This window comes from Melitaea cinxia, chromosome 9 (assembly GCF_905220565.1).
Source record: "Melitaea cinxia chromosome 9, ilMelCinx1.1, whole genome shotgun sequence".
Classification (NCBI taxonomy): domain Eukaryota; kingdom Metazoa; phylum Arthropoda; class Insecta; order Lepidoptera; family Nymphalidae; genus Melitaea; species Melitaea cinxia.
This window is the reverse complement of record NC_059402.1, coordinates 6,348,272-6,373,849: the sequence shown is the minus strand read 5'-3', so window position 1 is coordinate 6,373,849 and position 25,578 is coordinate 6,348,272. Positions and strand designations below refer to the sequence as shown.

The 25,578-nt window shown below is 35.4% G+C and overlaps 2 protein-coding genes across 2 annotated transcripts in view; one reads left to right on the top strand and one right to left on the bottom strand.

The window, feature by feature from the left end:
• Positions 1 to 20,929, top strand: part of LOC123656596 (serine/threonine-protein kinase unc-51) — a 71,008-nt gene extending 50,079 nt beyond the window's left edge. Inside the window, exons 7-16 of the mRNA XM_045592266.1 lie at positions 4,696 to 4,892; positions 8,278 to 8,308; positions 9,515 to 9,770; positions 12,897 to 13,078; positions 13,682 to 13,830; positions 15,401 to 15,518; positions 15,756 to 15,884; positions 16,363 to 16,481; positions 19,227 to 19,365; positions 20,081 to 20,929. Coding sequence (XP_045448222.1) covers positions 4,696 to 4,892; positions 8,278 to 8,308; positions 9,515 to 9,770; positions 12,897 to 13,078; positions 13,682 to 13,830; positions 15,401 to 15,518; positions 15,756 to 15,884; positions 16,363 to 16,481; positions 19,227 to 19,365; positions 20,081 to 20,166 — 1,406 coding nt within the window. The 3' untranslated portion in view covers positions 20,167 to 20,929. The remainder of the gene's footprint in view (positions 1 to 4,695; positions 4,893 to 8,277; positions 8,309 to 9,514; positions 9,771 to 12,896; positions 13,079 to 13,681; positions 13,831 to 15,400; positions 15,519 to 15,755; positions 15,885 to 16,362; positions 16,482 to 19,226; positions 19,366 to 20,080) is intronic.
• A 105-nt stretch (positions 20,930 to 21,034) lies between these two features.
• On the bottom strand, positions 21,035 to 23,688 carry LOC123656595 (THO complex subunit 5 homolog). The gene is made up of 5 exons (XM_045592265.1): positions 23,593 to 23,688; positions 23,260 to 23,397; positions 22,875 to 23,165; positions 22,454 to 22,793; positions 21,035 to 22,377 (listed from the first exon to the last, which is right to left on the bottom strand). The coding sequence occupies exons 1-5, from the start codon at positions 23,686 to 23,688 to the stop codon at positions 21,161 to 21,163; spliced, it is 2,082 nt and encodes a 693-aa protein (XP_045448221.1). The 3' UTR covers positions 21,035 to 21,160.
• Positions 23,689 to 25,578: the final 1,890 nt, after the last annotated feature.

Sequence of the window (25,578 nt, the reverse complement as noted above, 5' to 3'; positions counted from 1 at the left end):
GCTTATATTTGTGTGCTTAAGATTCTATTTGGGTTAAGTGAGTTCCTTTCTTGTAATAAATTCAGATACTTATCTACCCAAGTGACTCAGTGGGCACTATTCTATTGTTCAGTTCTTTCGAAATTGTACCAATATCTAATTATTTTACGTAATTTAACATTTATCCGCTTTACTTAACTCTTTTTAACACTTATATAAATGAGTTGTTAGCGGAGCTCAGCAGTACCAGAGTTGGCTGTTACATAGATGGTGTATGTGTGAACAACATTAGCTACGCTGACGATATGGTGCTGCTGAATGCGTCTGTCTGTCGTATGAGAAAGTTATTGTCAGTATGTGAGTCGTATGCTAAGTTACACGGCTTAGTTTATAACGTCCGAGGCAAGTGTACGAAGGAACTATCACCGGTATTTCTAAATAATTGTATTCTGGATAGGGTGGATAATTTTAAATATCTCGGACACTATCTGACTTCCGATCTCAAAGACGATACTGATATTGAACGGGAGCGGAGGGCATTGTCGGTGAGAGCGAATATGCTTGCTCGTAGGTTTGCACGTAGTTCACCCAACGTTATGATAAAATTATTTAGAGCATATTGTACATCTTTTTACACGTGCAGCCTATGGACGGAATATACTCAAAAAGCTTATAGTGCTCTCCGCGCTCAATACAATAACGCGTTCAGAGTGTTGTTGGGGCTGCCTCGATACTGCAGCGCCTCAGGGATGTTCGCTGAAGCGCGTATTGATTGTTTTTACGCCCTCATGAGAAAAAGATGTGGTCTCTGGTGCGTAGGGTACGGGGTAGTGCCAACGGAATTCTGGGCATGATATCTAGTAGACTGGATTGCATAATCATTTATGTGCCGTTGCAAATGGAACGGTGTAGCGGTGATTCGTGTGTATTGTAACATTTACTTGTAAGATTTATTTATTTATTTAAAAAATTGTAATAATTCAACTAACATAGTATATAGGAAATATTGTTTACTAACCAAAATGAGTCACTGGTTGCTTTAATAAAAAATATTATTATATATATATATATATATATATATATATATATATATATATATATATATATATATATATATATATATATATATATATATATATCTTTGTGACGTTTGAAATGTATAAAAAATATACCCACGTATATACGTGTAATTTAATGTGCTAAAGTAATCCACAATTTAAAAATAAAATTACCTACTTGTCTAAAACAGTAGTAACAGCACTCGGTTGTAAAAAATATGACCACTTAAAATATCAGTCATGTTTTTAGTTCATTGACCTTTTCAAACAAAAATTGTATGACATGACATGCGAAACTGCGAACATAATTACTCTTATTAACTCTTGTTTTCTTAACCGTCGTTTTAATTTAAATGTAGAGTTTTTAAAATATACAAGTACCAGTTATATATTAAAAATTAACTTTGAAAGAATGGTAGGTACTTAAAAACTAATGAAAAAACTTGAAAGTTATTTCCACAACACAGGGAATCCTAGTGGGAAAATTTTATCTTGTATTTTTGCAATAAATAAATAAATTTAAGGTTAACTGAGCAGAAGAATTTAAAGTTTATTGAAATATACGATTGTGGTAAAATCCCTTCCTTTTTAAATAATTTCTAATCAAAAATTATATACATCAGTTATAGTTTTTTTTTTAACCTAAGCTCTCTTTTTCTGGAGGTAATTTTCAAAAGAAATCAAGTGTACTTATTCAAAAATCCTCGTTTGTATTAGAATAGTTTTTGAAATAGGTATAATGATAAAATTATTTACTTTTTTTTAGAATAAATGACATTGGTACCAACGTGGAAATATCAACTAGTAAATTTTGTTAAAAAAGTTTAAAATAACTGATCTCTTTTGAAAAATACCTTTAATTTTTCATACAAGCACCATAATACACATCACGCTTCCTCGTCCATGAATTTTTGAACACTCGTATAATTAGGGTAACCAGTATGCTTAAGTTACGGTTTATGAATATTGTTCAGGTTTGGATTCGGATCTTCCCGACATAATGGAAAGCGATATCGAAGGCTGTGTCGAAACTAACTGTGTCCTAGAGAAGACTTGGTATAGTCAGGGTATTTACTTGTTTATTAAGCTTGATATGTGCATGGGGTGGTACTGTCTTCTGTATTCGTATCCGGATAGTTTTGATATCTACCTTATATGACCGCATAGCAAATAATAAATCGCTTAAACCGCATGGCTTTTGTCGACCTGGATATAATTGGGCAAAAATAATATCACTTTACCGCTCGGTTCAAAAATTTAAGGGACTAGATAATAGGTGTATCTCACTAGCTCGCCGTTTTTTCTTTTGTCGCATCACCGAATCTTGATACGCGTCGCGACTTGAACGCTGATAACTCGAATGACCTTCAACGTTCAGAATATTTTGATAAAACTAAAAACAGTCGCGCTGTATCAAGACCTAGAAATGTTTATCGATTTGTTTTATTAGTAAGTTAGTGGGTAAGCGATTTTATTAGTCATTCTAAAGATGATACAAGATTTATCTACAAAAAATGTACTCTTGAAATCTTTGTAAATTTTTGCACATGATGGGTTCTATTGCACCATAATAAGTGTAATACTTAATTTTTAGTATATACTAAAATTAGCCAAAACGTCGAAAACAACAAGGTTTTTAAATATAGATATTATACATTTTCGAGTTATCGTTGGTTACCTTACAACAATTTCAAAATTTAGTTTATTTACATCTCTCATGTTCGGTAAGTAGGTTCTTATTATGGCCTCCAAATGGGGCTTGTAGGTGACTAATTAGCGCTCTAGGGTAATAATGTAGCTAGAAAAGCCCTTGGGTGGTAAGTAATTAAAAAAAACACTTCTTTCTTTCAAAAAGTTCGCGTACATCTAACCATCATACTGGCAATAGACATCATGCATTCAGCCCAATGACCAAAGAGGTCGCTTTGCTATTCAGCCTTGTCTTCGTGTGAGTATAATAATCATCAATTTTAAATATCGAAAGGCGAAGCTCAATTTCGATCTTGAAAAAAAATTTTTTATTGAAACATTAATGAAAAAAGGCGGGAATAGAAAACTTTTACTTTAAATTTGTTATATCTCGGGCTGCAATTGATGCCTTACAGCCCTTGGCTACTAATCTACTATTAATTATTTCTCGTTTAAACAAACGTAATAATTCACATTCTGTAAAAAGTTTAAGGTACCACTTTTAACGATTTCTATGGTAGAGTCTAGTGAACAGGGAAGGATTGATAATGAGGTCAAAATAACATAAGTGTAAAAATTTATACATTTTATTAAATAATCCTTTATTATTATTCTTGGGCTTAATGGCTTTCAGTTGTGCCAGGGGGCACTGCCGATTTCGCCAATGTCACGTGCGATAGAAAAGACACGAAGGAGAATGATCAGTGTGGTTGAGATTGTAAGCTATATTGATTATTGCAGACAGAGAAAAAAAAATAGTCAGGCTTTTGTTGTTAAACCACAACCTGAAACAACGGACAATAACATTAAAAGTACATCTAATATTCTAATTATATTATATATTATACATACTAAGAAAAGAAAAAACAGGACGTTCACATAGTCTACCTACAACTTAATTTTAATAATCCTTTATTTCTCTCAAAAATTATTCTTTATTTTGGTAGTACTGTTAACGGTGTCATAAGCATAAAGTTTTAAATTATATCAGTTTTGTATTTTTTAATATTCAAGGTAAAAAGCAGAGATATCAGATAATCTCGCCTTTTTATTTGAAGATTAGAAGATAGAATATTTATGTAGGTACCTACGTATATTTTTAATTATTAAATAAATGTAAATCTGGAAGAAAAGTGTTGCCTTATTGTATGTAGATTTATATATTTATTACAACTAACAAATCATTCATTGAGATATGGAATCAATTTGTAATTGATAATGATATCGATCGTTGTACTGGTCACCAGCGATAAAAATCAAATAACCAAAAAGAAATCGCTTACCCACTATTTAAATTTTATGACAATGTAATAGCTAACTAACTACACGTAAAGCACTATTCTACCCGATGTCACTTTAGGTTCTGTGTTAGAAAATACACGTACATACGTTCGTGCAGTAATAAAATCGTTTTTTTTTTTTTTTCTAATAAAGGTATGTGAAGTTTAACAGCAAATTGACTATTCAAATATACAGAGTATTTTAGTTGTATGGAAATTCACGTCAGACGTGTAAAATTAGGTCTTAAATAATTGTCCTTGACTACCGCGACTAAAGCGATTTGTTAATTAAATTTCGCTCTATCCGAATGCTCTGTGATGGTATTCTTTAGTTTTGTACGATCGTGTCTACTACAAATTTTATATCTCTTTTTTTTTTCGTTTAATTCTTTCACCTTTACTCATCATTCATCAATATCAATTAAAACAACGACTCTTATGAAGCACGTGTGCGATTTCTACAGCTCTTAAGCCTGGTTCCTATATTCAATTACTATTCGTTTCGCCAGCGAACCGTCAAATTATCAAACGACAATCATGTTTGAAATGGAACGGTTTGTGTCTCCGGTTGCTGTTTTCATATTTGGAACTTTTTTTTTTTTTTTTTTAATATCGAATCCGGGTTTTAAAATATATATCATTATCTTTTTAAGAATAGTAAGTTGTATGGTAGTATTTTATTCTTTCAGAAACTCATTCGAGTAACGCAATTCCCACGTCATCGAGCCCTCGCGCGCCTGTGTCGGTGCCGGCGCCGGCGCCGCTTCCGGTCGCTCATCCGATCAAGAAGCCACAGCCTACGTCCTCTGGTAATTCCCTTAAAAATCTCTCTGCAGAATCTACATTCCGAATTAGTAGCAGCTTCACTTTTAAAAATAATAATAATCAATAAAAATTACAAAAAAAATTATGTGGTGTCATGGGACACCAGGTAGGAACGAAGTTCCTTCGGATAGTATAGAAGTAACACAATTTGAAAAAAAAAATTTTGAATTTTATATATATTTTCTAGTTCTTGATTTTTTTTTGTTTGGTTTTTAATTACGTACATAAAAGTTTTTAGGAAATTTAGTATTTTAGAAAATAACAAATACCGTAAAATAAAATAAATCAAACAAAATAATAATAATAATTCAAACTATTAAGTGAAATAAAAAAACATGTCTTTATTTATTTTTGTCGACAGTATAAAACTACATAAATAATTTTAAAAAAGTTTACTAGTAATATTTTAGTTTTACAAACGTCATATTATACAGTCGTGTGACTGATATTACGTCACTTCCGTTATATATTTTTCTTACGGTTTTAGTATCACATCTTTTTCAATTCGCTCGTCCAGCCAAATGTCAAGCCTGCCGTAAGGAACTTCGTTCCAATATTTTAATTTGTAAAATTTATGATTCGAAAGTGCTTTTGAAGCCTATTTGAATAAAGTTATATATTGTTATGCTGTGTGGTTTACGGCATTAAAGAATATAGCCATCCCCCTCTCTTCCCGTGGGCGTTTTGGAAGGCAACTAAGGGATAAGACACGCCTTCAGTCAAATACAATCTACTGCTGGACATAGGCCTCCACAAGTTTGCGCTAAAAATGTAGTGAACTCGTGTGTTTTGCCTATACCTATATCACCACGCTGGGCAGGCGGGCGGGTTGGTGACCGCAGGGCTGGCTTTGTCGCACCGACGATGCTGCTGCCCGTTTTCGGCCTGTGTATTTCAAAGCCAGCATTTGGATGGTTATCCCGCCATCGGTTGACTTTTTAGGTTCCAAGGTGGTAGTGGAACTGTGTTATCCCTTATTCGCCTCTTACGTCACCCACGAGAAGAGGGGGGGTGGCTATACGATTTGCTGCCGTAGCCACCCACCACAAGTATTTAACGTATTCTAAAATATACAATCTAGCCACTGTGTAATTTTAATGTATTTAAGTTTTTTATTGATTTCGATTTTGATTAACCAGTTTGTAGTGGCTCTGGTTTCTGCTTCGAGGGTTGTGGGTTCAATTCCCGCCTAAATGTGGATGTATTATTTATATTTAACTATATATTCATTATTTCTATGTATATTTATCTAAAAAAATATATTTAGCTACAAACAGTTTTCTGTTACCTATAAGAGTAGCATTAAATTTCGTTGCTTACCTTAGGAACAAACAACCGCGTTTGTGTTAAGTGTATTATATGTATACATACATTTGATATTTTTTTGGTTAACTTTGCTTTGGTTATTTCGTTTTTGAGTCTTATGTTTCACAAGAAATATGAGTAATTATCAAAACTAGTGGTCGTCCCGTGGTCGAAATTCGACCATAAATACCTAATTTAAATGATTTGTTGTACTTATAAAGGTTCTGATGACAAAGACTACACTTCTATAATAATAAACAAAAGAGTATATGTATATGCGTGTGTGTGTCAAATACATGGTAGTGTATGTAATGTGTTTATTATTTGTGTGTATGTGTAATGTGTATTTTTTATGCATAATTAAAAAAAATATTAGCATTCTGAACTCTACTCCTTCTCTATATAAAATGTAAGTGTGCGAAATTTCATACCCTTCCGTCAGCATAGTTTTCGTAAAAATGGTACAGTTTTTAACCGACTTCCAAAAAAGGAGGAGGTTCTCAATTCGACTGTATTTTTTTTTATGTATGTTACATCAGAACTTTTGCCCGTGTGGACCGATTTCGACATTTTTTTTAATCGAAAGGTGGTGTGTGTCAATTGGTCCCATTTAAATTTATTTGAGATCTAACAACTACTTTTCGAGTTATATCTAATAATGCGTTTTTACTTGGCGCTTTTTTCGTCGACCTACGTTGTATTATACCGCATAACTTTCTACTGGATGTACCGATTTTGATAATTCTTTTTTTGTTAGAAAGGAGATATCCCTAGCTTAGTACCATGATAAGGAAACCAGGATCTGATGATGGTATCCCAGAGAAATCGACGGAAACTCCCAAAAATCCGCAATAACTTTTTACTGGGTGTACCGATTTTGATAATTTTTAATTTAATCGAAAGCTGATGTTTATCATGTAGTCACATATAAATTTTATCGAGATCTGATAACTACTTTTTGAGTAATCTATGATAACGCGTAGTTACTTGACAATTTTTTCGTCGATCTACGTTGTATTACTCGTCGAAGTAATTGAAGTCGGTTTTTTTTTCGTTTGCGAGCAAACACAATTATTTGTTTCACGTATTAATAAGTATATAGATGTGTACATTTTGAGATTGTCAAAATGTATACGTTTTGAGATACGGAGAAACTGCTGTTATTTTTATATTTAGATACTATTCATTTATCACTGGATTTGATATGTTAATAAGCATTGAAAAATTATTATTTAAATATAATCAGGTACTACATTTCGTTTTTCGACGAATTTACAGTGAATGAATCACTAAAATTACAATTGTTCTGAAATACTTTGTATAATCACTTATTAATTAACGTCTCTTTGTCTGACATTCGCAATAAAAATACTTTGCTTCATTTTCAATGACCTCTGCCACAAACTTTTACGATTATTTATTCAAACCTTTAATTTTGTAATGTCGCCATTAAATGCGCATTTTGTAAACATATAAATTATGAAAAAAAAGTTAATTAGTAATTTAAATTTATTACTCATTGTGTCGTCGGTCGTGTTAAACGTACCTACTAGATACATTGACCGCAGAAAAAAATGAATGTCTTTGTTATTCTGCAACACTTTCGTAAATATACTACGCACATAATCCCTTAACACACTTATTTTATTAAAACTTTGTCAATAAATAAAATGAACGTTAGGTAAAATTTGAATTTAGTTTTGTTCTATTTCGAGTGTTCAGATAACCTTCGCCGATGTTGGCGACTCTCGGCGCGTATATATGATATTTACTGCAATAATTTAATCGTTACCTACTCGTAAATTCGATACACAATTCCAGATATATTTATAATTTATTTGTTTCCTTTGTCGTGTTTTAACCTAACGAAGTTCAGTTCAGTCAATTAAATTTCAATGCTTATTTTACGTTAACCTTGACGTACGAAAAAATTACAAAGTTTGTGAATATTGTTTTGTGTCTGAATATACATACTTTATGTCATAGATAGACAAAATCTATTTATAATACTAAATGGTAGATAATGAGCAAGTTGGCGCAGGAACAAATTCGCCCAGCTGCTCGCCTCACAATACAGTTTCTAATATTGTTCATTATTTTGTTTAAATTTAATATATCTAATCATGTACTCGGTGTTGAAGAAAGCGATGGCTAAGCTGCGTAAAAAGATCGGTGACTTATTTTATTATTAGATAATATAATTCTAAATAGTTAACATAATTTGATCTATACCAAAAATTAAAATACAATTTAAAAGATGAAGTAAGTACATATAAAAACACATTACTCTATTAGCATTATTAGTAGAACGTTAAAATTCAAAAACTGTTTTTAATATGAAAGCTAATAATATATTAAGAAAAAACTGCTGTCTTGTATTTTTTTATGTTGTTGAGTAGATAAAAAATTTGTTCGTAGTAGCTACAGTAATATCGAGCTTCTGGTTTCAAAATTTGATGATCACATTAATGACTGTTACGGAAGTAGGTCGTTATAATACACATTTCGAGATGTACGACGTTTCAACGTAACACAGCTATCCTCGCGGCGCACGAGTATATCGATCGAGTGTATAGAACGGACGCGGAGCACGAAGAATTTCGTACAATGACCTTTTTGCCTAGTGCCAGTGGTTCTCAAATTTTTTTATATAAAGTACGAAGCTTTAAAAAATCGGTAGAGTTTGGGATTTTGGATGTCTTAGAACTCGTTTTTTTGCACACTACACTAAATACTACTAATAAATTAAAAAATATTTTTTGTTTAATCATAGAAAAGAACTTATATATATTTAATACTATGTGTACAATTTGGTGGCTTTACTGTGTGAAAAAAGACACCAATAAACACACATTCGTATTGAATATAAGTATTGTTAACTTTTGAGTTAAATTAAAAATAAAAAACGATGAATTTTGTGACTTAAAATTGGTAAAAAAAAAAAAAAAGTAAAAAGGTTGACAATCTGTGAATACGGCTGTCACACCTGTGAGAGCGCAACGGCAGTATGTTTATACGCGAGCGACAAAGACAAAAAGATGAGGGGTCAATGTACGAAATTCTTCGTGCTCCGCGTCCGTGCTATAGCAGCGATCGATCGAATAGAGCTTATTGTTAGATCGCTATGTTGAGTAAATAAGCCTAGACGAAATCGAAATCAAAAATAACTTCAAATAGGCTTCAAAAGCACCTTTGAATCGTCATTTTACAAGTTAGATTTTAGTTACAATTAAAAGTGAATCTACCACCGATTCTGAATGTTTCGGCAAGAAGAAGAATCGGCAAGAATCTCCGCAGTTATTCTTATATAAAAAAACTGTTTTTGAATATAAAATGATTAAACGATACGAGTATAAGACGCTATGTGTCGGTTTACAGCCGAGTCGTCGGACACGACGTGGGCGGGCGCCGAGGACTTCGTGGTGGTGGAGGCGGAGAGCTCGACAGAGTCGCACGGGTCGCACGGGTCGCACGGGTCGCTCGGCTCGCACGGCTCGCGCGGCTCGCACGCGTCGTCCGCGTCCGAGGCGGCGTCACGCCCGCGCTCGCTCGCACTCGCCGCACTACCGGACGCCCCGCCTGTCCCCGCGCCGCTGCCGCCGCGGGTGAGTACTCGCGTCTCTGCTGTACAAGGGTACACGTTAAACACGCGTGCGTCACACCCGTGGGGGGACATTAGGGTGTGGGTCAAACTTTCTTTCTATTGAGTATAAAACATCCACTCCGATGTACAAATGTTTGTATATAAAAGATATTTGGAAATAACAAATTGTTTGGAATTATTTATAGAATTTTTGTCTGTATGTTTAATCACGCATCATCAAAATCTCCTACAGAAATAGATAATTTGAAAAAAGTGTCTGTCCCTAAATGCACAACAGCGCACAGAATGTGCTATGCGCAATTAAATGAAACTAAGTATGTATATTATGTACAAAAAAATAGATCTGTCTGTCTGTATGTTACTTTATCACGCTTAAACTACTGATCTTTCGATGATGAAATTTTAAATAAATAGTTTGAAACTTGGGAAACACAGATAGTTTGAGACTTTGGAAAGTGAAATTTTAACCCGGTTCTATATGTACCTTGAAGATATGAAAATATGGAAGGGAATTAATCATTTATAAACTTTTTATCTTAATAAGAATTATAAAACTTAGCATAACTGTACTTTTGGTGGGGAATAAAGAATTAACCTATAGTAGGTTAAAGATATCAAGAGCCATCATGAGAGGTAGTATCATGGATGATACTTTAATCTCGTAATTTAAGACACCTTTCTGCTGATAGTAAGTACCAAAAAACTGACAGATTAATGTATTTTTAAAAGACTACTACGTTTGCGGGTATATAAAAAAAATTATTCAACTACTTGCCACATGCGAGTATAGTGGCACTCGGAGACTCCTAAAAAAATCGGAGAAAGGCGTGTGGCAGTAAATAGAATTTGAGTAATTAGTTTGAAGAATAAGTTCTTTAAGCCTAAAACAGAATTTAAAAAACAACATCCGTTTCGATCTAAAAATTAAATAAAGAAAAGAACGGTTATTTGAACGATAAATTTTAGCTATAACCAATGAAATTGTGAAAAGATCAAGGATAACTCATGTCTAATTTGGAAGGAGATATTGTCCAGTCCAATGGGTGCAATGTAATGTATAAAAGAAACAAGTTATGTCACATAATGTGGAGTTTCTCAACTCTTTGGACTCTTTATGAGGTATTTTCTATAAATTAGGGCTGGAAGTTGGTGTCAATAAAAGCAATATTCGCAATGTTAATAAACAAAGATCAGAGAAAATAAATAATCCTGGAAATATCAAATTCTAAAACGTTAAACGGAGGAAAAATGTGGAACGCAGATTACGAAATGTGTTGTATCAACATATTACCTAGACTATTATCTATATATTATCGCATTCGTTAGCTTATTTACTTAAATCTTCAAACTTTAGATATTAAAAACGATATACGTGAAAACTACCGATCTGATTTTTAATTGTTGTAATAGTATGGGAATTGATGAAATTTTAAAACAAAATAGGCTACTCTAATTAATAAATATACCCAAAGGAAATCATAAAAATGGCTTCTATTTGTCTGTGGTACTTACTAACCCTACCCTTCCCCCGCTACACTCATGCCTTAGCCGTCTCGACGCACTATTACGTACTGACCCACCTCGAGCTAATTATATCGATATACTCGAAGAAAGCGTACCAGTGACGCACAAACGCTCTCATAGTAAGGGGTCACCCATTAATCACGTGGAGGGAAGGCTGTAATGAGATATCAGTTGTGTGTGTATGTGTGTTTATTTTACGTTCAACGCACGAGTTCTTAACAAAACAAACAACCAACAAAGGCCCAGCAACTTTGATGTCTATCTGGAACTTAACGACCCCTAACGTGTAAAGAGCTTGCTAGCCAGTACTGACCAGTGCCCGTGCGAACAGAATCTATCGAGCGTGGCGACCAACGTGCCTCGCTCGCAGCCTATCGACGTGCTCCGATCTAATCACAATCGAACTGACATCGGTTCGCTATCGCCGCCGACTGTGAGCATTTATTTGTCTTTATTACCGTGACGTGTTTTGAACACCACGTAAAATTAACAATAGCCTGTAAATATTCCACTTCTGGGCAATGGTCTCTTCTGCATATAAAAGAGGAGTTCTAGCTTAACCACGCTATCAGGCGTGTGTAAGAACTGGGAGAATCGGTATAACATGCTCTGGGAGCCGTGGAGAGACCCATAAGGAAACACACCCAGACCAGGAACTATTATTTGTACACGTACAAATATCTGCCCCAAACGGGAATCAAATCCTCTACCGCCGCCGTTAAGGTGACTGATATCATTACACCAAAACAGTGCTCAAGGCTTAATCTACTACTTAGTATACATATAATAATTACCGCATATTTTCTTCTAAATCGAATAGAAGCTAAAAAAATTTAGATTTTTTGTCTGTATATTTGTCTGACTGTATGTTAGTTTGTTTCTGCATCACGCAAAATCTGCAGCAATAAATTTGATGCAGTTTTCAAAGTTATGGAGGTCTCACTTAAAATTTGTTGACGGTTTCACCTTGATGCACAATAAAATTATTATTACTCTGTAAACAGTTGTAGTGATATCGTTTGAAAGTCGTATGAGCAAAGATATGCACAAAAATATTTTGTTTAACATCGACTACCATTGTCTTCACTACAAATGCAGATACAATGTTTACAATTAAAGATATTGTTTGTCTGTTTGTCGCTATCAACATCGTGCTATGCATATAAGCAGAGGAGTACAAAATTAAATTCAAAGAGAGTTAAACCCCACTGGTTGGCTACTTGTATATACTATATTACAAAGTTGCCTATTCATTATTTAATTTATTGGAAAAAAGTAAGCAAAAACGTTGTAAAAGGTGAAAAGGGGACCGAATGACAATAAATAACTAGACAGTTAACAGTTTGATCAGAATTTTTATTTCAAGCAGCAGCAGTTTGTGTGTCGTTGTCAGCTATTTTTTGTGCAAGTTATTTACTCACAGGGCCGGATTTAAAGGTCTGAAGGTCTCGGGGCAACAAAGGAGTTGAGGCCCCTTGGCCCCAAATTATTTTCCTAATAAATGGTCTTTTGTGGAGGCCTCGGGGCTGTATGCTCGGTTGCCTTCCTTTTAAACCCGGTCCTGTTTACTCATTATAGTATACCTGAAGGAAATAACACATTTACTCTAACTCTATGTGATCTTGTTTGAAGAGATTATATAAATATTCTTCTAAATGGTGACTTCAACTATAAGAGGTTGGGCCCTGGCTTTCAGGTACCGTTCACAATGAGGACTCCGCCTTCGACTCGACGACGAAGTGCGTCTGGAAGTTCCCCACCGCCTTCACTGTGGCAGGTTTCCCCCACCAACAATAGTCCGTTAAGGAGATCAGGTATATACATACGAGTATACATATATCATTGTCATAATAAAATTTGATTCATTTTAAAGTGTATTGATGGAAATTTGTTGTTCTGTCACTTAAAATTAAAATCTACTGAAATGTTTAAGGTAGAATTCGGTATGTATACAATTCGAGACCTTGAAATAAACTCAAGTAAAAACCCCAATTCCAAGAAAACCCCATTCAAATCGGATTATACCTTTTATTATCAAAATCGCACACATAAAAGTAGAAAAATGTCGCTAAGTATATGCTTCAAAGTAGGTTAGCAAGATCCCACCCCAAGAAACATAGTAATAAATAAATATAAATAAATATCTACACAATACACACACGGTCGTCTGTTCCTAAAGTAAGCAACTTTATGCTTGTGTTATAGGTAACAGCCGACTGGTATATAGCTACATTTTTTTTTCTATAAACATACTTATAAATAATACATATATAAATATATAAATAAATATTTATATTACACCCAGACTCAGGGTGGGAATCGAACCCACAACCCTCGGAGCAGAAAGCAGGGTCACTACAAACTGCGCCAACGGGCTAGTCAAATAGTGCCTGCAAGTTAAACGAAAGTCTGTGTAGGCTCGTCCCCGCCCGTGCCGCTGGCGCTGAAGGCGAGCGGCGAGGCGTCCCCCAAGCGCGCGCTGCCCGACGCGCTGCTGCGCGGCCTCAAGCTGCAGCACGAGCCGCCCGTCTACATCCCCAACCTGCAGGAGGAGACCATCCTGGCGGTGAGTGGCCCCGGGGACTACATATTACACGGAACAGGAACACGTTATATGTACGAGGAATACGTTCATTACGGTGACTTGTATATGCTGAGAACGGATCAAAGACCGTCCCGGCGGTGACTTCTATATCCTGGGGAATAGAACAAAAGCTCTGAACGACCTTGTCAATCAAGGTCGTTCAGAGTCAGTCAATTGGCAGCCGTCGATGACCAGTTCTGTCAGACGACTCAGAAACGAATGATATTTATATGGAAAATGGCAATAACTGTAAACTAGGTAACATCATATTACAATTGCTTACCGTTTACTAAGTGAAGCATAATTCTTCGTGTAGTATTTATGCGTAGTTAGGAAGAATAAATTCACAGTATATCTGCATTCCTGAAATACGTAGGTAGAGTGCAGTAAGCCTGAATATCGTCGGTGATACTGCAATACCGCGTAACAAACACTTGCTCATACCGCGAGACAATAAAAATATTAAAAATTATATTTCGTGCGTAGAGGATCTTTATAGCATTTGGCATCGTCCAGTGAGATCAGCTGAGAGCTTCACCTGATAAAAAACGAGTTTGCTTTTATAGACCACACTACTGAAGTAAAACTTCTTTAGCAATAGGCCTGCACTGTGTCTTAGATATATGAAACGTAACTGGCTATGAGAGAAAGAAAATGTGTGCTCGCATCTCTCTCTTTTGCTCCATTTGCCACGCCCGATCACACTTTTCGTAACGCTCTCGTCATTCATTCACTTGCTTACTTCCATACCACCATAATGCTTATATCACAAAAGTGTGTGTACAATTTTTAGTAACAGTTATGCGTAATCATGAAATCATACAATTTGAAACAATTTGTTGTGATAAATTTATAACAAATAAGTTAAATTTACAAATTTATTCAAATCCAATGTGATATCCCGATCAATGTGATCCCGTCCAAAACTTTAATTAGGTACGTGTATATGTGTATAAGTTGTAGTAGTTGTTGTTATAAGATAGCTAAATTTAATTTCGGTTCGTTTTGTAATAAGAAAGGAGGCAAAAGTGAAGTGAGAAAGTGAGAATCGTTGCATATGAATGGAATGAACACTTATCCCAGTAGGTACTTCATCCAAATTTACCAACGGTGCACAGTGGTCCCGCGCTCTAAGAAGGATGGTCATAGGAAGTCAATCTAAGAATTACCGTTGATACTGTGTGCTAACGTTAGTAAAAGTATATTTTGGTGACAGTTGAAGTAATTTACAACTAAAAGTCATATTTTTTTATATAAACGGGCATTTATTCGTATAAAAACGAATGTAAAAATAAAAAAATTAAAGGATGTAAAAGTTACTACTAAGTACTATATAATAAATACTAAAATTTAACTTATAGATTTTATTTATTTATTTTCAGGTCAAAGATATTTTTTTTAACTTATATATCTGACACCTCTCTAGATAATGTAGATTTCTTTTTGGCAATTTTCGCAAACTTGATGTAAAAGGGACAGATTTTAATAGAAGTCTTATAGTCTATACTTTACGATTTAGCGCCCTGGGCTTATGAAGTTTGCCTGTCCGCAGGAGGAGCACAGCAAGGTGTTCTCTCAGCTGAACTTCGTGTTGATGCTCTCGGAACTGCTGTCCGACTTGGCGCTGTCGTGCGGTGCGCCGCTCGCCGCATTCATGGAAATATCAGACGGTTCGTTCCTACATTTACTTCAAATGTAATATACCTATAACAGTCGCACGATGAAAAGTGGAAATAGAAAGAGAAAACATGGCGTTAAAAATCGTTTCTATTTGTGATGTACAGGATTTGATGGTTTTTTGGACACATTTTAGCGAAATTTGTCTATAGTTGAAATTGGCAAAACCTTGAACCGTACGATCCATGGATCACGAAGATTTTTACCTAACGAGTCTACGCTACCCACAGAGCGCTGCAGCGATAGCGTGCGGCTAGGGCTGCTAGTGCAAGCCATGCAGGCGCTGGCGGCCGGCCTGCGCCTCGCCGCCGCGCACTACCGCCTGCGTACGCTGCAGCCCACCGCGCAGGTGCGGAACGGTACGTACGACCCCACATTTCACACAAAAAATTTTGACTAAAATCCCACTTTTCACACAAATTTTTCCTACTAAAATATCACTTCATCCCGTAATATCCCACTGCTTGGCATAGGCCTCTTTCCCTGTGTAGGAGATGGATCAGAACTTAATCCACCACGCAGGCTCCAATGCGGGTTGGCGGATATATTCCCTACTATGACTAACGATCGCTATCAGGTGTAGATGATAACAACCGGGACCGATGGCTTAACGTGCTCTCCGAGGCACAGTGGGGAAACCCACTAGGACTGCACAAACACCCAGACTACGGCAAACATCTGCATGGCCAATACAAATGTGTGTCATGTGCGAGGAACCGCAACTACCAGCGCAACAGCCACAAACCAGTGCTGTGACCGTTGCGCCACCGCATCGTTAACTAAAACATAAATATATTTAACAATTACTTTTACAACTATGCATCATATTTTTTGCAGTTGTGTCTCTTATGAACGGAAAGTACAAGTGGATTGTCAACGAATCTAAACGACTACATGAATCAGGTGTCACACCTGCTGTGTGTGATAAAATCCTTTATGAACATGCTATCGAATTGGTAAGTTTTAATATATTTTTTGTCAATAAATTTTAAAATATATATATATTTACTAGCTAACCCCACAAACGTTGTTTTGCCATACATGTTAATAATCCTTAATCCCCCCCTATAACTAAAGGATATTAAAAATAGATGTTAGCCGATTCTCAGACCTACCTAATAGGCACACAAAATTTCATAAATATCGGTCGAAGAGTATTGTAACTAATATTTTTTGTAACTATAACTTTTATATATAACGTTTGGTTTTTTTGGTATTTGTGTACTCGTACATCATATCTTTGTGCTGTGTAGTTACGACATTAAATAATAAAGCCACCCCCTCTCTTCCCGTGGGTGTCGTAAGTTCAACACAGTTCCACTACTACCTTGGGACTTAAAAAAGCCGACCGATGCCGGAATAACCATCCAACTGCTGGCTTTGTGCTGTGTGGCTACGGCACTAAAGAATTTAGCCACCCCCTCTCTTCCCGTGGGTGTCGTAAGAGGCGACTAAGGGATAACAAGGTTCCACAACCACCTTGGAACTTAAGAAGCCGACCGATGGCGGGATAACCATCCAACTGCTGGCTTTGAAATACACAGGCTGAAGACGTGCAGCAGCGTCTTCGTTGCGACAAAGCCAGTACTGCGGTCACCAACCCGCCTGCCCAGCGTGGTGACTATGGGCAAAACACATGAGTTCACGTTATTTTTGGCGTAAACTTATGGAGGCCTATGTCCAGCAGTGGACTGTATAGGCTGTAATGATGATGATGATGATGCTGGCTTTGAAATACCCAGGCCAAAGACGGGCAGCAGCGTCGTCGGTGCGACAAAGCCAGCTCTGCGGTCACCAACCCGCCTGCCCAACGTGGTGACTATGGGCAAAACACATGAGTTCACGCCATTTTAGGCGTGAACTTGTGGAGGCCTATGTCCAGCAGTAGACTGTGGTAGGCTGAAATGATGATATATAAGACTAGCTAACCCCGCAAACGTTGTTTTGCGATATATGTTATTTAAACCCCCCCCCCCCCCCCCCGCCCTCTTATAACTTAGGGTATGAAAATAGATGTTCGCCGATTCTCAGACATACCCGATATGCACACAAAATTTCATAAAAATCGGTCCAGCCATTTCAGAGACGTATTTTAACTAACAATGTGACACGAGAATTTTATATATAAGATTTATTTTTTGACATTGAATTATTTTATTATTTCAATTCATATTTGTTCGGGTGCTTACCACGTTTATTGTTTCGTGGAGGTCCCTATATTTCGGCAATGTTACCTGGAAGAAATCGCTGCATTAGCGTTAAGGTCGCCTGTTGCAACTGACGCAACTGTGTTACTTACAATTGTAATTCTGTATTTTGTCAATTATGTATTGGTGTGCAAAAAGTGTAAATAAACAAATAAATAAAAAAATATTTCAATCGCCATGATTATTATGATTTTATTTTATTATTTTAAATGGTGGTTCAATTAATGTAGAGCATAGAAGAAATATCTTATATAGAATTTGCGGCAGTCTGACTAGGAAAGTACTTAAACATACAGAAGATTGACGACGCGTCGGCACAGCGGTCATAGCACTGGCTGTTGCGCTGGCGCTTGCGGGTTCGATTCCCGCCCACGACAGACATTTGTATCGGCCATATAGATGTTTGTCGTGGTCTGGGCGTTGTGCTTGTGTATTGTGTTTTCGGACCCCCAACACATGAGAAAATCCTACTGGGGGCTGTTGAGTGTGAAGCGTTTATTAATCACAACTAAATAATACCGCTATAAAATAATATTGTGTTTCTGTGTTGAGTAATGCAGTCAGAGCTCCTGACCTTAGTCAGGGTCAGCAATGCGCTTACAATACGTCAATTGCAGATGTTTGAAAGCTACAGTATCTGCTTACCATGTACTGTAATATAATAGTGTCTTATTGATCCTTTGAATATTAACGACGCTGAACGTACCACGGAAAAGAGCACTGACACAAAGCAAAGCATTCCAAATTTCCAGCAACAGTACCAATAGTTCACAGTAAAATAGTATGTTGTCGGCCATTAATCACATGACGCTCTGAGGGAGGTCGGAAAAAAATATCATATGGGGGGGGAGAACTGTAATGAGATCAAGTATATTTGTTTTACATTGAACGCACGATTTCTAAATTAGATTAGATAGAGATTTCTATAATAATACTAGTCGTTTTGGCTGGGGGGGGGGGGGGGGTTGAGTGGGTTAGCCTCACCACATATCACCTAGAGAGGGGGTTAAAAGGTTACTAAAAAACATCTCGTGATTAATAGACGACCCGAAGCAGGTAGAAAAACACTGTATTTAAGAAAGAAAATGAATAATAAGTAAAATATATATATATAAAATATATAATATGTGCTGTGTGGCTACGGCACTAAAGAATTTAGCCACCCCCTCTCTTCCCGTGGGTGTCGTAAGAGGCGACTAAGGGATAACAAGGTTCCACGACCACCTTGGGACTTAAGAAGCCGACCGATGGCGGGATAACCATCCAACTGCTGGCTTTGAAATACACAGGCCGAAGACGGGCAGCAGCGTCTTCGGTGCGACAAAGCCAGTACTGCGGTCACCAACCCGCCTGCCCAGCGTGGTGACTATGGGCAAAACACATGAGTTCACGTTATTTTTGGCGTAAACTTGTGGAGGCCTATGTCCAGCAGTGGACTGTATAGGCTGTAATGATGAAGTAAAATATCAATTTACTCTAATAATTTTTATACAGTGCCAGATGGCCGCCATCGAGGAGCTGTTCGGCGACATAAAGGAGTGCGAGCGGCGCTACGTGTCGGCGCAGGTGCTGCTGCACTCGCTGGTGCAGCGCCAGCCGCTGCACGACCATCACCGCACCATGCTGTCCAAGTGTGAGTGACGCACATTCAATTGATCCACTAAGACCTTACTGTGTGGTTACGCCAGTAAAGAATATAGATAGAAAGAGAAAAATATAGAAGATAGCCCTCTCTTCCCGTGGGTGTCGTAAGAGGCGACTAAGGGATAACACAGTTCCACTACCACCTTGGAACTTAAAAAGCCGACCGATGGCGGGATAACCATCCAACTGCTGGCTTTGAAATACACAGGCCGAATACGGGCAGCAGCGTCTTAGGTGCGACAAAGCCAACCCTGTGGTCACCACGCCCAGCGTGGTGACTATGGGCAACACACATGAGTTCACGCCTTTTTTGGCGCGAACTTGTGGAGGCCTATGTCCAGCAGTGGACTGCGATAGGCTTAAGTGATGATGATGACTGAGACCTTTGCTTTTCATTACTTGAATAACAACTTATCTATAGTAATATTATAATGCTAAAGAGCTTGTTTGTATGTTTGTTTGAACTCGCTAATTTCAGGACTAACTAGCCAGCTACTGGATCAAATTGAAAAAATGTTTTTGTGTTCAATAGTACATGTACCGAAGAAGCCTATATCATTTTTTATTAAAACCGCAGAACACAGCTAGTTTTACTGTAATATAAACGGCGACATCAAAAACCTAGTTTATATTTCAAGAGCAAACAACCTCTAAAACTTTATCCCAATACATTTATCTTGACTTTTAATTTTTTTTTTTTGCAGATAGAGACGCAGTGCAAAGGCGGCTCAATTGCCTCAAGGGGCCGCGAAAAATTATGGATGTGAAGTTAGAGGCTGGGATCTCATAATACTATAGAGCATATTTATCTAGAAATAAGTTAAGCAAAACGCAAAATGAAGTGATTTTATTTTGTTTTTAAATGACTTACAGTGATAAACTGTTGAAAGTGTATAAAAAATAATAAGTGAAATATATCAATTGAAAATAGTCATCATTATGCAACTGTTGTTCAGAAATGGAAATGAGATTTGCAATAGATTTGTAATAGTTATATTTTTTATATATAGTATTGATTTCTTGCAAACAATAGACATGTAGAAACTTCTATAACATCTGATTGTTAGTGTAAAAAGATTTTAGTACTGCTTTAAGATACATTCTAAGTAGACAATTTTCATTCTTGTCATTTCTTCCTACTTTTGCAATAAATGGTAACAATTTTAAACAAATCATCTTTTTTTTTTCGCATAAAAAAATATATGTATTTATTTAAACCTGTCTTTTGATGATATAATAATGCACATCAAATAATTTAAGGGAAATTTAGTCGTCCACATTTTAGAGTTCAAAATCATTAATTAAAAATGTAAAAAAAAAAATATAGGTTAGATGTAGCATGAAAATATTTCATGATTGTATTAACACTTATTATTACTTATTTGTAGTATCTTATGTAAATTAAATATTATAAATATACAACTACCTTACACACTTACAAACCTGATATACTGGAGATCTCATTATATTGACCAATAACAATATGGCATTTTTAGATTAAGTACTATTATGATATTAAGTATTTTTTTTTTCAAATAAACAGTATAATTTTCCTATTTTTATTTATAACCCGAAATTAAAACATATTATATTGCCAAATTGTGATATTTTTTTTCTCATAACATTCTACACTCCAAGAATATAAATAAAGACTGTCATAGTATATTATTTGTTTTAATATTTATTTTTAACACCACTAACACGATCATTGATAGTAGATTAGTAATAAGACGGCAATAGTCAAATATTGTTTATTCACATTCAAGTTTGTTCAAGGGAGTTTTTTAATACTGAACGAAAACCCCAGCACCTTGATTCAAAAATTTGTATGGCTTCATCCTATTTCGCCCTCGAATGGATTGTAGCATTACTTTATCAGGAGGAAATTCTGAGGAGCCTGTAGTTTCTAACAGAATGTCCAAACAAATTAATAATTTCAATATTTGTGAGGACAAGGAAGACTGTCTTGTTTCTGTACTTTGCCAATCGGTATTAATAACTCGTTCAATATCCCTAATGTCATCACTAGTGCCAGCATGATGGGTCCCATTCCAGTGTAAAGTTAAAGAAAAGAGAGGAGCCTGCTTTGGATAATCACAACTTATTGCCACCATTGCAACAAGTTTAGCAGATTGTCTTGTGATAATTGCACGATACAACATGTTGTCAGCAGTTACTAATCCTTCAGATATGAAAAATAATGTTGAAGAGGCTTGGCTATATTCCTGCCACCCCACAGTTTGCCATTGAGTCAAGGAACCAGATAACCTCACAGGACAAGCTTTTTCAGATCCTTTGGCAGGAAGAATTTTTCCACACTCTAAATCTTGCAATTCTTTCATCAAATCAATCCTTGCTTTAAGTCTTTTCTTTAAAGTGAATATGAAACTCTCAACACTTGCTACACTAAGACTCTGACAAGGCTGTAAATTTTTATTATATTTCTTTGTGTCAGTCTCTACAACCATAAAATCTAAGCCACACATTCTCTGTGCCCATATATATGGCTTACCAACTTCAGGAATGAAATGTTGAAACTTTTCTGATATGCCTGCAGCATTTAGCAAATAAGCAGTTGCTGGATGGGGTGAGTCATTACCAGTGTCACCAATATACAATTCATTTAAAATACAATCACCGCTTAAAACATCTGCAGCAGACACACCAGTAACAGGTTTTGAAAAATTCATTGTAAATTTAACCACAACAATTTTAAGATGGAACATGTATGAAAAAATTAAATTAAATGCTGTGCCATCATTATTTTTGATAGTCACTTGAACATTCAATGGATGTTTTTTTAGAACTTCCTTCTTCTTAGCTTCTGCCTTCTCTTCTTTAGATATTTTTGTTGACCTGTGATGTCTCTTCTTTTTAGTTTCAGTTTGATCTTCATCATTATTCTCCTGATCAGAGTCTGAATCATTTGAAACAACTAGCTCACTCTCAACATTTGATAATTGCTCAAGTCTTTTGGCTTCATCTTCATCTCCAGATATACCTGAAAATAACAATAATTTTTATTAGCATTTTTCAAAACTGATTTATAAGATATAAAAATCTATTGCATTACTTACCAACAATTATGTTTTTTACACCAAGAGCATCTGAATATGCACTGGCATTGGCATACAGTAGAAATAATGGTGGTGGAAGAAGTGTTGCAGCTCTAGTTTCATCTCGCTTTTCATCTAGTCTTAAAGCTAAACATTCTTGAAGAGGTTTCGTGGCCTTTAAAACATCCCTCAGATGTGGTGCCAAAGCATCTAATCTAGAGCGTGCAGCAGCTATAGCAGCGGCCACACGTTCTTTTGAGGCCACCAGCTCGCTGCATGCTCCCGCCAGCTCTCTACGTTGTCGCAACTCCCACTCAAGCCTGGCTAACTGTAGTTGATGTTCATTCATCTTTGTTATTTCCTAAAATATATTACATAAAATTGTTAGTTTAGAAGTAACAAATTCTCATTTTAATTATGTATAATTATCACAAATACATACAGGTCGTGAAATTTCACTTGGTGCATCTTTATAAAAATCTTCCAGTGGTATCAATTCAATTTCCTCATCTTTGGATTTAAACTGCAAACATTTTGTCACTTCCTTATTAAGATGATCAGCTTCGTACAACAAGTTTTGTAATAGTAAATGAGTAGAATCCACTCTTTGCTTTTCTTTGTGTAAGGCATCACGTCCAGCTCTTGTACGAACTTTTTCCAAACGATTGAGCTTTTTCAATGCAACCAAGTGTAATGAGGCTTCAATCCTTTTTGCTGCAATTTTTTCCTTAGCCTACAAAATGATAATTTTATTAAATAATTTGAAAAAATAGGTATATATTTATAGAACAAGATATCATCATGCATATATATATATATATTTTTACCTCTTCTGTTCCTTTGACTTTTAATTCAGCAATATCTGCAAAGAGTTGACGGACATCTTGGCATATCTTTTTAAACAAAACTGCATCTTTGTCTGCAGAACGTGATTGTGCTTCTGTTTCCTCAAATTCAACTACTTTCTAAAAACAATGTTTAAACGAAAAAATTACATAAAACTTCAAACGAAATTAATATTATAATAATTATTAAGTAAAAATCTTTTTAGAACAATTGTGAATATACACAATGGTATATTTCCAAAATTTCAGCAGATTTCCAGAATTCATATAAAAGTAATATATCTAGACATAAACATAATTATAAAAAAATATAACCTTGTAAATATCCGTTGGAGACTGTTTAGTATTTTCGGTAGATGTTGTTGTATTTAATTTGCGTCGCTTCTTGTTGGATAAATCGTCTTTACCCATGACTGCCTAAATTAAATATAATACTGATAATAAGTTTTACAAATTAAAATAAGTATTAATGTTAATATAAAAGGTTACAAGTCGTTTATGTTGTTCAGAGTTGTAAATTTTGGAGTTAATAAAATGAAGTCACAATTTTCAAAAATATTATATGCGATGCGAATAATAAAATAATAATAAAATAATAATAAATAAGTATCCGGTCCGGGCTTTCGCGTACGCACATAGATCAAGTCAAAGTAAAAAAAAGTAGATAATGCGGGGCCTTTGTTGTTACTGAAGGTTTCAGTCTGAAGCCACAAAACTCGGCTCCTTCAAGTAAACACACGCGCTAACGCACACATATGCATCAAACTACGCTCATTTCCGTTGGTATCTGTATTTTGCCTTCAAAATGCCGTTCTTATGTAATTAAATGGTGCAAAAACAATACCAAAGTGAACAAAAAGTCTGAAGAATTATCGTTTCACACGTAAATACATACAAAACTTTATATTTTTTGTTATTCCAAAATAATATTGAGGTTATTCGGAACTTATAATTTCTATGCCCCGAAATGACGTACCGAGGGAGTGCTACCAGTAATTTTTATTTCCATTAGCCCAAAATGCGGGTAAGTAAATTGTAGGCAATCATAGAAAAATAATTAAGTAGAAAGTGGACATCATTATTGTTTTTTTTTTTTTATCGTGTGATTTTATGTTTTACCTAAATTGAAGTCAATATGAATTTTTAACTCGTTTTTGTCTGTTTAAATTTGTGAATTAACTACTCATATTTTACTACTAAATATCATGGTTTTAGGTTTCCAACAAATATTTTAATAGGAAATGAATGGGTAGCTGTTTTACGACTGAGCCGAAATGAACTACAACGACAGCCATCCTCATCTAGTTGGTTTGTTCAAACCATTTTGATAAAGCTGACATGTACAGTACAAAACGTGGACTTCGTGGAGTACCATCAAGTACATACTGCTACTTACTACTACGTATTTTAATGTTATATTTTTTGTTCTAGGACCTACCGGATGAGTCTAAATCAGTCGTTAACCAAGATTCAATCTTTGATACACCTAGAAAACATAAACTAATAGAAAAGTTAAAAAAACAGGAACTTAATTTAAAAAAAAATGTAAAAATAAAATCAATTTATTACAGCAAATAGTTAAACGTCTTTAAAGCAGGAACTTGCCCCTCAGAGGAATCATCAATTACTTAAAAACGCAAGTTTTCATTGACACAGATTTATATAATTAAATAAATCAAAACACGGCTACAATAGATTTATGTAACAATTTGAATCGAAAAAAGGAGTAAATATATTTAAAACTATAAACAGGTTTTTATTTCCACATACCCATTTTACCTATAATAAATTAATTGTTTAATAAAAATTTTAGGGACTTTTTTTAAAAAGTGTCAACACTTCACTCACTCACACATCTTTAAAAAAGTGGCTTCACTTTTCTGTTCTAGGTGCGTTATCTATTTTTTTTACTTTATCTATGCGTACGCATAATCTATAACAAATCTATAAGCTATAACTATCTATATTTATAACCCTCAAAAAGTATAACCCTCCAAACCGTAACGATTAGGGCACAGAGCATAGTAATACTTGGTTACGGTTGGTGCCTTTTAGGTTCATGAAGTTGGCACCCAGAATTATGAATTTATAATTTATGATAATTTATTTTTATTTAATCGTCTGCGCGTTAAAATTTATGAAAAAAAGGATCAATAACATTTCAAAAAATTCAAAAATTGGGTGCTACAACGCCAGCACCCAAAAATGAAATCCACTTTTGGCTTAAAAATGGCAGTATTTAATATTTTAATTTATACATATCGATTGCGCACGACACTCGCAGATGGCACCCGAAATAAA

Excerpts from the sequence above, each read along its gene's own strand:
- LOC123656595 (XM_045592265.1), bottom strand. The coding sequence starts at position 23,688 with ATGGGTAAAGACGATTTATCCAACAAGAAGCGACGCAAATTAAATACA. Across the intron at positions 23,398-23,592 it reads CTCCAACGGATATTTACAAG|AAAGTAGTTGAATTTGAGGA; the intron begins GTTATATTTTTT and ends CATTGTTTTTAG. Across the intron at positions 23,166-23,259 it reads AAGTCAAAGGAACAGAAGAG|GCTAAGGAAAAAATTGCAGC; the intron begins GTAAAAATATAT and ends ATCATTTTGTAG.